Source organism: Oryctolagus cuniculus, chromosome 2 (genome assembly GCF_051225735.1).
Source record: "Oryctolagus cuniculus isolate XC-2025 breed Fujian yellow rabbit chromosome 2, ASM5122573v1, whole genome shotgun sequence".
Lineage (NCBI taxonomy): Eukaryota > Metazoa > Chordata > Mammalia > Lagomorpha > Leporidae > Oryctolagus > Oryctolagus cuniculus.
This window is the reverse complement of record NC_142868.1, coordinates 15,939,709-15,952,052: the sequence shown is the minus strand read 5'-3', so window position 1 is coordinate 15,952,052 and position 12,344 is coordinate 15,939,709. Positions and strand designations below refer to the sequence as shown.

Genomic DNA, 12,344 nt, shown 5'->3' with positions numbered 1-12,344 from the left:
ATGGCGAGAGATTCAGACTGGTCACGTTTTTCTCCCATTCTGAAGGTTTTAAATATCTCATCTGACCATTCCAGAACTTAACAACGTTGAGATGAATTCCATGCATATGTATCTCCCTGGAACTAAGTGAAGTCTCACTTTGGCCTTTTAACAGGTAAGGCTTAGATTCTTTACTTTTTAGGATGATATTCTGTGTATGAGGAGTGAAGAGAATATGTAAGAGTTAAAAGAGTCTACATTGGGGGACGGTGCTGTGGCACAGCGGGTTAAAGCCCTGGCCTGAAATGACAGCATCCCATATGGGCACCTGTCCTAGTCCTGGCTGCTCCTCTTCCGATCCAGCTCTCTGCTATGGCCTGGGAAAGCAGTAGAAGATGGCCCAAGCCCTTGAGCCTCTGTACCCATGTGGGAGATCTGGAAAAAGCTCCTGGCTCCTGGCTTTGCTTCGGCACAGCTCTGGCCACTGTGGCCATCTGGGGAGTAAGCCAGCAGATGGAAGATCTCTCTCTCTGTCTCTACCTCTCTCTGTAAATTTTTCAAATAAGTAAAAATAAATATTTAGAAAAATAAAAAAATCATCTACATTGGTGCTGCACGCTGAACTTGGGCATATCTAAGAATCTCTGTATATTCATACTTTAAAATAAAATGCTGACCAACTCTCCAGTTGTTGCACGGTGAGGCTGACTGAGTTGTCATCTATATTTCATTCTATGGCAGTCACCTTCTCCAAAACCTCTTACAATGCATAACATCCTTTTAGATCCTGATAAGTACTGATAAACACTTTCACCACTCCCTAGGGAACTATATATTTGATGACTCACCAAAGTAGCAAGTGAGCCACTTCATTTTAAACATTTCCACTGGGAACATAAATTGCATTTATTACCATTATTATGTAATTTTATTTTATTACACTCATCTATTACCTGAGATTTTGTTTTCTTGCATTTTCTAGACTAAATGGATGTGTAAAAACAAACTAATTATTCTATGCCTATGGTTTGCTATAAAAAAGAGCTTTTAAACCTGAGGCTTATAACAAAAGAAGAACTAAATGTCTCTGATTTTCTGTCTTCATTCTGCAGGACACATTAATGATGACACTTTTATATTTCTATCTCAATCATAAATCTCAAGGCATATCAGAAATTCAGTAAACAGTTCATTATTGCATACATAAACTCTTGCTTTTTGCTTTAAGACGAAAGTATCTAGCATGTGGTGGAATAGAATAGAGATGAGAAACAAAGCAAACCCAGATATTCATCTCAAATTGATATTTCTGGGCTGAAGATGTTTCATCTGTGAAGCGGAGATGTTAGTAAGAAATTCTCCAGCCTATCTCTTTAAACTGAGGAATGGGAAGCCAAGTGAGATCAAATATATGTTTATGTATATTATTTGCCTAAGTTTTTCAAAAGAATGATGTACAAAAGTTCAGCAAGTAATGTGATTTTTTTATATGTACAGACATGTTAAAGATCATGGCTGTTTTGGTTTTTGTTTATCTTTAGTTTTAGAAATATGCCTGTGAAATTCATGAAATCTGTTCTCTTTATGGTAATGTGATTTTTTTCTTTTTTATGTTTTAACTTTTATTTATTAAATATAAATTTTGAAAGTACAACTTTTGGAGAATAGCGGCCCCCCCCCCAAACTTCCCTCCCACCCGCAACCACCCCATCTCCCGCTTCCTCTCCTATCCCATTCACATCAAGATTCATTTTCAATTTCTTTATATACAGAAGATCAATTTAGTATATACTAATTAAAGATATTTTAATCAGTACTTTTGAAGCAGATTAAATATGACGCAGTAAAATATATAGAAAGGGTTCTCTACACTGGAAATGCAGACAAATGTGAGGCCATCAAGTTCTTGTTTGGATACTTATTCATTAGTATCTGGGCAGACGAGAAAAAGAATCCTCAGTCACCAACAGTACCTATTACTTATTGATTATCAGTAAGCCTGTCCTGTGCCAAGCATGAAGGCAGGTGTTTTGCATGCATTACTTCCAATCCTCCCAGCCACACATTAAAAAACCTTCTGACTGTTAAGATGAGGAAGTGCAGATGCTAAAAGAGGTGTTGTAACTTAAAGTTATGGAGCTAGGAAATAGTGGTGTCTTCCCATACGGCATAACAAGCATGGCTGCAGGTTTCCTTGGGAAACTAGAAGACCATATAGATTCTGTCTCCTGTCTGCACCCAGGGAGACAGACTCTTTACTGAGCTCCTTTGTTCTTTCTAACGAAATGTAAGCCTGTGGGCTCTGCAATTCAGAGGCCATGCACTGCAGCAAAACTAGCAGTAGGCAGCACAAATTCTCCTGAAGTACACTGGTTCCCCAAAGAATATGCATATTCTTGCAGATGGCTAAGATGAACCCTTGGATTCTCTAATCTTTAAACAGTAGCTGCCTGGTTTAAAAAAATGACATTAATTTGCATTTAAAGAAAGAACACATATTTTCATTAGCAGCTTTTTACAAAATAACTCCTTTTATATAGATTAAAACAAAGTCACTTTGAAGGACAGCAAATTATTAGTCTACCTGAGAATAAAACAGTATTACTACATCCCTGAGTGCCTACTGCTGATGCCAGTGTCAAGTTTAGATTTCCCTCTTTCCTTACAAACCTCTGTCTGTCTGTCTGTCCTTCCTTCCTTCCATCATCCTTCCATATATCCATGGCAGTATTAGTGACTTCTACTTCACTATCGTCTAAATCTATAAAATGAGACATGCGTCCCATATCCTATACTCATTCACTTGGTAGGCCATTCATTTTATCTAAGTTGCTACTGGTTATAGCCCTTTGGTCAACCAGGAGTTGGCAAATGTGAAATAATCAACTCTGAAAAAAATGAACTAAAAAGATCCGATATTTGTAATATATCTTGGTTTCTGTAGTGGAAATCCTTCCAGCACGGCCTGTTTCAATGCTGGCAGCAAGCATGATGTTGGGGACCTTGGATATGGGAAGCGAAGCTCACCATCTGCTTTTGAAGCACAGCTTAAATATATTCCACACGTGGTTTACCGAGTGTAGCCACTGGAGCACGGCATCACCTAGGAATTTGTTAGAAATGCAAATACTTTCAGGCCCACTGGAGACCTATGGGGTTTGCAACCAGTGCTGGTATCCAGCAAGCCATGTTTGCACATGCCTTTCATGTGCAATGCATGGTATATATATTCCAACCACTCCATACCCCTGCTTGCATGCCTGGTTCCAACAGTATACATGTCCACAGGAAACCAGGATCTTGTGTCAGAAAATACGCATGCTGCTTTACTTCCAGAACTAGAGGAATAATTACTATATCTTAGGTTTTCCTAAGCACAGTTAAGGCTAGGTTAATTACTGTCCTACATTTTAAACAGTAGTTGACTATGTTTTCATAGAAAAACGTTGCTTCGGTCATTAGTTTGGATTGATCTATCTATCTATCATCTATTTATCTATATTATACTTTCATTAACAACTTAAAAAGTTTCTCCGGAAGAGCCTCTGGTCTAATGGTTAAGAAGTTGGTCATGATGCCAGCATCCCATTTTGGAGTACCTGGCGTTTATTCCCGTTCTGACTCCTGGTTCCAGCTTCCCGCTAATGTAGACCCTGGTAAAGAGCAGGGGATAGTTGAAGTAGTTAGGTCCCTACCTGGCCCAGACCAAGCCCCAGTTGGTGTGGACACTTAGGAGTAAGCAAGCAGTTGGGAGGCCTTTCTCTTGCTCCCTCTGTCTCTCTCTATCACTGTCATTCTGTGTGTGTGTGTGTGTGTGTGTGCGCGTGTGTGTAGGTGCAACTGCCTCTCAAATACATAAGAAAAAACATTTCTCCTTCTTTAGGTTAAAAGAAAGTCACTTTGAAGGGCCAAAGATTATCAGCCTAGATACAATTGCATGAAATAACTATCTTCTTATAGAATTGTTTAAAAAATAATTGGCATCTAAATTGAAAATTTTAAACTAAAACTATTTTATAGAAACAATAGCCTAATGCATTACTTTTCCTTAATTTTAATAGATTTGACTTACAAAAATAAATTGATTTCCCCAAATGTTGAAAATTAATCAGACAGCTGAAAAGATGTACCCAACACACAAAATTATTTCTATGTATAATGCTCCAATAGCCTATTCAGCAATGCATAATTTAGAAAGCAATGTTTCAGCAAAGTAAATGTTACAGCATAAAATTGTGGCAATTACAGGGAGGTACAATGAATAAATTCTCTGAAATAAGAATAAATAAAACACTTTTAAAATACCAGTGTTATGTACTTTTACCAATGTTATAATCAAGATCTAAAAATTGATTCAACTAAACAAAGTGCTCATTAGGTAAGAGGCTTTGGAGGTTTCTGGATTTTACATAGAGAGTTAAGACTTGGGGCAAGCTGCAAATGAAGGTGAAAGAAGGAACAAGATTAAGAAGAAATCCAGAGGGGCTGGTGCTGTGGCACATTGGTTTAAGCCACCGCCTGCAGCACCAGCATCCCATATGGGTGTCATTTTAAGTCCTGCTGCTCCACTTCTGATCCAGCTCCCTGCTTGGGAAAGCAGCAGATGCCCCAAGTGCTTGGGCCCCTGCACCCACGTGGGAGACCTGGATGAAGTTCCTGGCTCCTGGCTTTGGCCTGGCCCAGCTCTGGCTGTTGTGGCCATTTGGGGAATGAACTGGCAGATGCAATATTCTCTCTCTCACTCTCTCTCTCTGTCTCTGTCTCTAGCTCTCCCTTTCTCCATATTTCTTTGTATTTCAAAAGCTTAAAAAAAAAGAAGAAATCCAGTACATTTGTGATGCCTCAGTAACTGGTGATGTCTTTCATTGAAATGAGAACGCAAAGGGAACAGGTTTGCAAGAAACAAATGAAATGAATTCAGAGTTGGACATCCTGAATTTTTGATGAGAGTTACTATCACTGTTTACTAGTTCCCATGCATTTTTCTGAATCTTCTGTATGTAGCAAAAGCATAAAGTTCTTTTCATTAGATTCTAGTTTATAGCCCTGGAATAGTTTCCTGCTGGACTATGGTCTCTTTATTTGTTAAATTCTTTATTTAGTAAAGATAACCATACGCCTTTCACTATAATATAAGTTAAGCATATGTTATCTTAAAAGTATATTTTTAAATTTAAAAAGTCATAAAATTCTTTCTACAAACCTGCAAACATGGCATTATTATTTGTTATTTCCATTTACCAGAAAAGGTCCAGAAAGCTGATGTGACTTGCTTAATACACATGGTTAATGGATAGCAGAGCTGGGCTGGCATCAAGTTGACTATCTTAAGTGCACCTGCTCTTCCCTATTATTTCAATTTTATTTCTGAGTGGTAATGACATTTAAATGTACAAAAATCAAAGTGACATAAAATGGCATTCACACAAAAGGCTTGTTTGTACTGCTTTCTTTTCTCGCTATGCCCACTTTATCTTTATGCAAAGACATGAAAATATAAATACATTTATTTGTTATTTTTCTTTGACACTGTTTGCCTTGTTTGCCATGCTTTTTTGTTTAAATGAACAGCATGTCTTGGAAATCTTCCAATATCACACATAGAGTTTCCTGATTTTCTTTGTTTTTCCTCTTCTCCTTTCTTATGAATTTTCTTACTGTTATACAATTCATATAAAAAGACAGATATACTATACATGTTGTTCTGAATTCTCGGGAGAGGTTTCTTTTTACTTTTTACTTTTTTCTTGACTGGTGTGCCATGAACTAAAAGGCAAGACCTAAAGCTTTTTTCCTGGGTGGTCAGTTGGCACAGTGGTTAAGCACCTGCCTGCGAGTCCCACATCCCATGCTGAAATGTCCAGTTCGAATTTCAGCTCCTCAGCTTCAGATTCAGCTGCCTGCTAATGTGCAGCCTGGGAAGCAGCAGGTGATGCTTTAAGCGCCACTCATGTAGGAGACCTGGCAGGAGACCCAGGCTCCTGGCTCTGACCTGGCCCTGCCCTGGATGTCGTGGGTATTTAGAGAGTAAACCAGCACATCTCTGCCTGCCTGCCTGCCTGTCTCTATCTTTCAAATAAATGAAAATAAACAGAGATTATTTTTATAATAGTTGCTTCTCCTAGACTTCACACCTTATACCTCTAGATGATCTTCCAGCAGAAACATGCACTTGTGGTTCTCAATGACTAACCTGCAACATGATATAGCTTTTATCAGTGTCACAGGGTACACTCCATTGTTGGTTAGACAAAATCAGTAGTGAACATAAAGTCAAAGAAAGCTCTTTAGAGTTAGTCATCATTTGGATATAACTTGGTTTTCTACTACTTATCTACAAATATTTCCAACATTTTATATAAACACTAGGTTTAATAAGTCAACCCCAGAATTTTACTATGGTTTTGAGGACTCTATATAACATTTCACTGCATAAAGTAAAACACATTAAAAAATTCTTAAAAAACGAACCACAAATTTATAAAATCATTTTATGGGTTGTGAAACACTTAGAGGCTGTATGATTAAAGGCCTAGTAATATCTAAACTGTTGGCACTAATTCTTAACCATTTGGTGGGAAAATACCTATTGTGTTTCACTTGGAAACCAGTAATTATGTTTTTTCTCTGCTCTTAATCTTCACCATCAGACAGAATACTGAGTTCTATTCATGGCTACAATTGGCTTCTACTTTCCCGGAACTATCAAGAGGGAGCAGATAAGATGTGAAGACCCTTTGAAGCACATTTATATACACAAGAATAAAGCCAGCAGGATTGAGGCCACTGCAATCTCTACTTTATGCTAAGTCCCACTCGTTACCAATGATACTTGTGTTTGGTGCACAGATGTGGTTTGTCTACTTAAATGGCATTAAAGCATGCAATTTACATTAAAGGAGAGAAAAACTTCCTTAAATTCCTTAAACAAATAAAAAATTCACAAAACTTAAAATAATAAAAATGAAAACCCTAGAAATCATAATTCTTCCATACTTGAAAAACAAGGAGTCTGACAAAACCTGGGCCCACATTTCTACTGGCAGCACTAAGGAGAACTGGATAGACACAGTTCTGTGTCGACAAAGATTTGCTTTAAGGTCACTATCTGGAAATTTAAGCTCACTGTCTGGAAATACTGGGTGCCTGGCCCCGTCTCCACAGGGTTGGAGTTACCTCTGCATGTGAAGAGTTTAGCTATGTAACTTGTCTGTAGGATGACAGAGAACTGGTGTTGTCACAAATGGTATCACGAAGCGGGCTGCTACGGCTTGAATGTTTCCACCAAGTTCACAGTTGGAAACTCAGGTGACTGCCTCAGGAATGGGTCAGTATCGTGACTATGGGAGTGGGCTAGTGGCTGCAGGCACAGGTTCCCTGTGAAAGGACGAGCTCGGCTACCTCCCCACCCCTTGCCACGTGTGCTCTCTTTCCCTTCTGCTTTGACTTAGATGATGCAGCAAGAAGGTGAACACAAGACACAGGCCCCTTGACCTTGAACTTCACAGCCTCTAGACATATAACACATAGATTTCTTTTCCTTATAAATTACCCAGGCTCAGACACGCTGTTATAGCAGGACATAAATGGACTACAACACTTGCTAAAGTCAAATGATTCCCTCCACTCCCCATTAGAAAAATGACAGACGAGAAGCAGTTCTTCATTAAACAATCTTTTTTCACCTTTACCAGTAAGGGAGAGATCTTCACCTGTAAATTGCAGAAGCCGGGTGAGAGCCAGTGTCGTAGCTGGCACGGACACGACCCCGGTACAGTTCCACGGCGATATGGTCTTTGTCACCTTTGTACAGGAGGATGCCACTGTCTTCATCTGTGGCAATCTAGTGGGAAGAAATCTTGGCATTACTGGGAGGTACAGGCAAACAATCATGCTTCATCAAAAAGAAACATTTCAAGAGGAGTGGAGAGCTTCTACTATGGTTTATTTTCTCCTTGTTGCTATGAGAAAACAACACATGCTGAAAGTACAACTCAAAAGGAAACTCATTTCTAAATTACATAAAATCACAAAGAAACTACAGGAATACTAACAACTACTGAAGTGAATATGTTGGATGTGCTCAGAACTTGCTTTGCTGGAGATGACCACTTACTTGCTTTTGTCACTCCCGTACCAGGGAGGGAACCTGGAATCAGGTACTTTGATTTGGGACACAGGCATCCTAACTGCTTGGCCAAATGCCAGACGTGGGAGCCAGATTTTTAAAGCAATCCTGCCAGCCTGCCTGCCTGCCTCTCAGGATTCTATTACCCATGACTTCAAAAGAGCCCTTGCCTCTCATTTGAGTGTCAGAGTAAACCAAGTGAGAAGGGCTCAAGCCTACAGGAAACTGGCTGTGGTCATTTGGATTCAAAATACGCATTCACTCAGGGATTTTGTTTCCCAGGTAAAATAAGCATATTGCCCCAATTTGTCCCACATGCCCTGAATTCACTACCCCTCATTGAGTCAAATCTCTTCTTTGGGAGACTGAATGACTTCCTCAAAGGTACACCATGACTTGGTGGAAAGACTTCCAATTTAAGTTGGTTAACTTCTGGTCCTCTCTTCCAGGTGCTGGGTGGAGAGTTAACAGGTGCTGGCTGCATCGAGTATTTTGCCTCAACCCCATGCTCCTCGGCTCCCTGCTCTTAAGGACAGCTTCCCCCTTGCAGAGCCATAGAAATACAGGAACCAAATGCCTTTACCAGAGTATAAAATGAAGGAACATATTTTGCTGCTGTATGTTTTTTCATAGGAGCAAGTAGTGAGTAAAAATACCTGGTTTCCATTTCATCTTGGAATTACAAGTGTCAAAGAGAAGAATTACCGAGGCTTTTATTCAAGGAATGTGTTCTATCACTGTGCCATGAGTCTCTGTCTACTTAGGGAATACTATCATCCACAAGCTACCGTGGGTGTTTATTCACATCGGCTCCTGTTAGAGAGGGGCATCTCACCTGCAGTGTGATGTTTGTCTGAGGCCGCACCTTGGCTGAAGGGATCTGAAGATAAGACTCTTTGTTCACAAAATTCACACTGACCAATTTCTCACATTTCTCTCCCTGGTAACCAGGCAAACATTGACATATGGGCTCATTCATCCTGATGATGCACTGTGCTCCATTCTGGCAATCAAAATTATCACAGGGGCTGGTACGAGGGAGGACCATGGGTGGAGAAAACTCACAGAACAAGCCACTAAAGAATAAACAGAAAACGAATAAATCAAATTTACTCAATCAAGTAAGGGGGGGGAGGGGAGGGGAGTTCTGGCACACCTACTTCTAAAGATAAATGTGTATTTCTGCTTTTACCTGTAACCGTCAGGGCAGGTGCATGTGTAACCATTCACTGCATCCGTGCAGTGGGCGCCGTTTTTACACTTGTTGTCTTGGCAGTCGTCAAAGTCAATGTCACAGTGCTCACCTATGTATCCTGGAGTGCAGTCACACCTGTTTGGACAAGCAGGCAAACGGTTTCAAACCAAACTGAGCCAAATTCAGTAAAGACAACTGCATCCTCTCCAGAACAAAAGGACTGTATCTTCAGAAAACTTACAGAATGTGCTCATCAAGTCTCCAAGTTCCTGGATGCCTAGAAGAAAGTGCTGGCCTACAACGCAGCTGCATTCCTCATGGTGACCTAGCAGCAGAGTGGTGACTTCATCTCCTTGACTGTGGTTGGAATCCACAATCCAAGTCAGAACAGAATCACTACAGCAGGTCCTCCTTCTCCCCCAGCCCTCACCTTTCTTTCCTTTCACCTTATTTGCCTAATTGCCTTTATTTTTAGGTCTGCCTAATTCATTTGACTGTTAAAATGATAAAAGTACTATGTCTGTATTCTGAGAATACAGAGCATATTTTAAAAAATCATTAACATTTCTTTATTTTCCAGTGGAGACTAGATGCATGGGGACAAAATCTATTTTTAAGAAAAGATACCCTAATTCACAATGAATCCAGATGAACATTAGGGTAGAATGATACCAACCTTAATAGAGTAAAAATAGGAAACTGATACAAAATTCCTGGGGTCAATCCCATGGACAGCTTTCAGCCTGTCCAGTCTACTGGAGTGAAGGCTGAAGGAGCCCCAGGTGCAATGATGGTGAAGACTCAGGAGTAATAACACAGCTGGCATTCTTTGTGCCCTACCTCTGTAGCAAGTCCTGTTATAACCACACGGCATACAAGGATTCACTGCACCCTCTCTAGCCCTGTGGCATTGGTGACAACATTATACCCACTCTACAGGTAACAAAACCGAGGGGGCATAACAGTGAACTACCTTGCCCAAGTGCACTGAACCCGACAAGGGAGCCTGGATTCTAACCACTGTACTACGCTATTGGATTATTATTTCCCCAGGGCTCCCTGTAAAACCCATCTTTAATGCTAACCGCTGGAATCTATCATGATGACATTGAGGGCCCAGGACTTGACTTTATCTCTGCCTGGGGAAAACAGTATGGCACTTGTAGCAGTGTTCACATGATGATGTGTGGACCCACAGGGACCCGGAACCTTTACAGGTATGGCCATGGAGTAGCAGGAGGCATGTGGAAGTTCTCTACTCCCTGTACCTTTACCCTAACACTCTCCTGTTGTGATTTATTAAGTCTGCACATTGGGCTGTTTGAGTGTTTTTGTTCTAGGTTTAATAGAGGATGCAACGACTTAGAACAATCAAACATACACCAGGAAGCTTATGGCTTAGCTCCATACAGTTGGTATATGCAGTTACATAGAATCAAGCTTGTATCTTGGTTTCATCCTTAAGATTCTATTTTATATTCTTCTAATATATCATTACTATTTTTCCAGAGTACTTAAGAATATACAAGCATTATCAACTGGTTACTATCCCGTGCCTTAGTTCCCCGGAACTATTCATCTTATACCTGCGCCCTTTGACCAACATCTTCCCAACTTAACCCATTCCCAATTCCTTGGTAATCATTTTACTCTGTTTTTATGAGTTTAATTTTTAAAAATTCCATGTATAAGTGAGATAATGCAATATTTGTATTTCTGTGTCTGGCTTCACTTAGTATAAAGTGTAATCTAGACAAAATTCTTAATCTGCAAGTGTTCTTTTCGTCATTTGTGACATGAACATCATAATTTCCACCTCACAGGCTTGTTAAAAGATTAAATAAAACCAAAGTCTAAGGTAATCAGTATAATTTTTATGTATACTACATGACCAAAAAAGTGGCTGGTATTTTTCATAATTGTATATAAACTTTTCATAATTTTATAAAAATCTTCATGGTTCAGTATGTACTAGTAACCCATTTGTTTTTTTTTTTTTTTTTTCATTTTAAGGCCATTAGGATTTAAATGAGTAATGATAATTAAAAACACCCAAATGAATGTGGCATTACAGAGTGCCAAGAGTTTTGTCAGAAAATGCAAAATCTGGATTTAAGAATTATTGGAGAGCTTATGAATTAAAACAAATGGGATTAGGTACTCTTCTAAGAGTAACAAACAGACTTTTGGCTCTGCACGTATGAATTAAGAAATAAAATGAGCTCACTGCGTGAGCATGCTTGCTCTGCAGCCAGTTGGTTTTAATGCTAAATCATAATAAAGCAAAGTAAACAACATGTCTTAAGTTAAATGGATCCTAAGTGGCCATACACATTCTGAAATAGATGGACAAGTCCTGAAAAGAGAACTTCCATCAATGTTAATGTGAGCAGAGCCACTGAAGTGCCAAGCATTAAAAGAAAGAAGAAATGCTTTGAAACACTCTGAATTATTTATCTGAGAAAAGAAATCAAAGTAAAAGATAAGAGAACCACACATTCACCACAGTGGCTGGCTAAGAGCTATTTGATATTCTCTTCTCTCCAAATACTATTTTGGCAAACCCATCAGAATTTGGAGTTACATTATGACCAACATTTTTGTCTTTCTTTTGCTCCTCAGTTAGAGTTTCAAAACAGAAAGAAAACATTTAAATACGAATTCCTTAAAGTTTGTGTTATCAATAAAACCTGTCACATTCCCTCAACTCTATTATCTGAAAAGGAGTGAGGAAGAACGTACAGAATATAAAATATACCTTTTAGAAGCCCAAAAGCAGGCTAAGCAAGATGCATGCTGGAAAAGACTGCTCATGGCATATTATAGTCTAAAAATATTTCAAAGTGGTTTAGGAGATTTATGAGCTCTATAATCCAGCAAGAAAAGCAAAGTGCACTCTGTTAGCTCCGTAGTAAGAAAATAAGGCTGAAGTAGCAGAACAACTTCTCCAACCAAACCCTTGTCAGTAGGCCTTCCCCAGCAGCTCCTGATTTGAATCTTTAAGTCCCTTGTCTTTCTGCAACTACCTTTCTCACGATGTGC

General features: G+C 39.4%; 1 protein-coding gene across 4 annotated transcripts in view; it reads right to left on the bottom strand.

Annotated features, from left to right (window-relative positions):
- Positions 1-12,344, bottom strand: part of SLIT2 (slit guidance ligand 2) — a 397,114-nt gene that overhangs the window by 17,032 nt on the left and 367,738 nt on the right. For all 4 annotated transcript variants that reach the window (XM_051830459.3, XM_051830475.3, XM_089326979.1 and 1 more), the window contains 3 exons: positions 9,300-9,437; positions 8,943-9,183; positions 7,692-7,822 (listed from right to left, as the gene is read on the bottom strand). In XM_051830459.3, the coding sequence (XP_051686419.1) occupies positions 7,692-7,822; positions 8,943-9,183; positions 9,300-9,437 (510 nt within the window). The remainder of the gene's footprint in view (positions 1-7,691; positions 7,823-8,942; positions 9,184-9,299; positions 9,438-12,344) is intronic.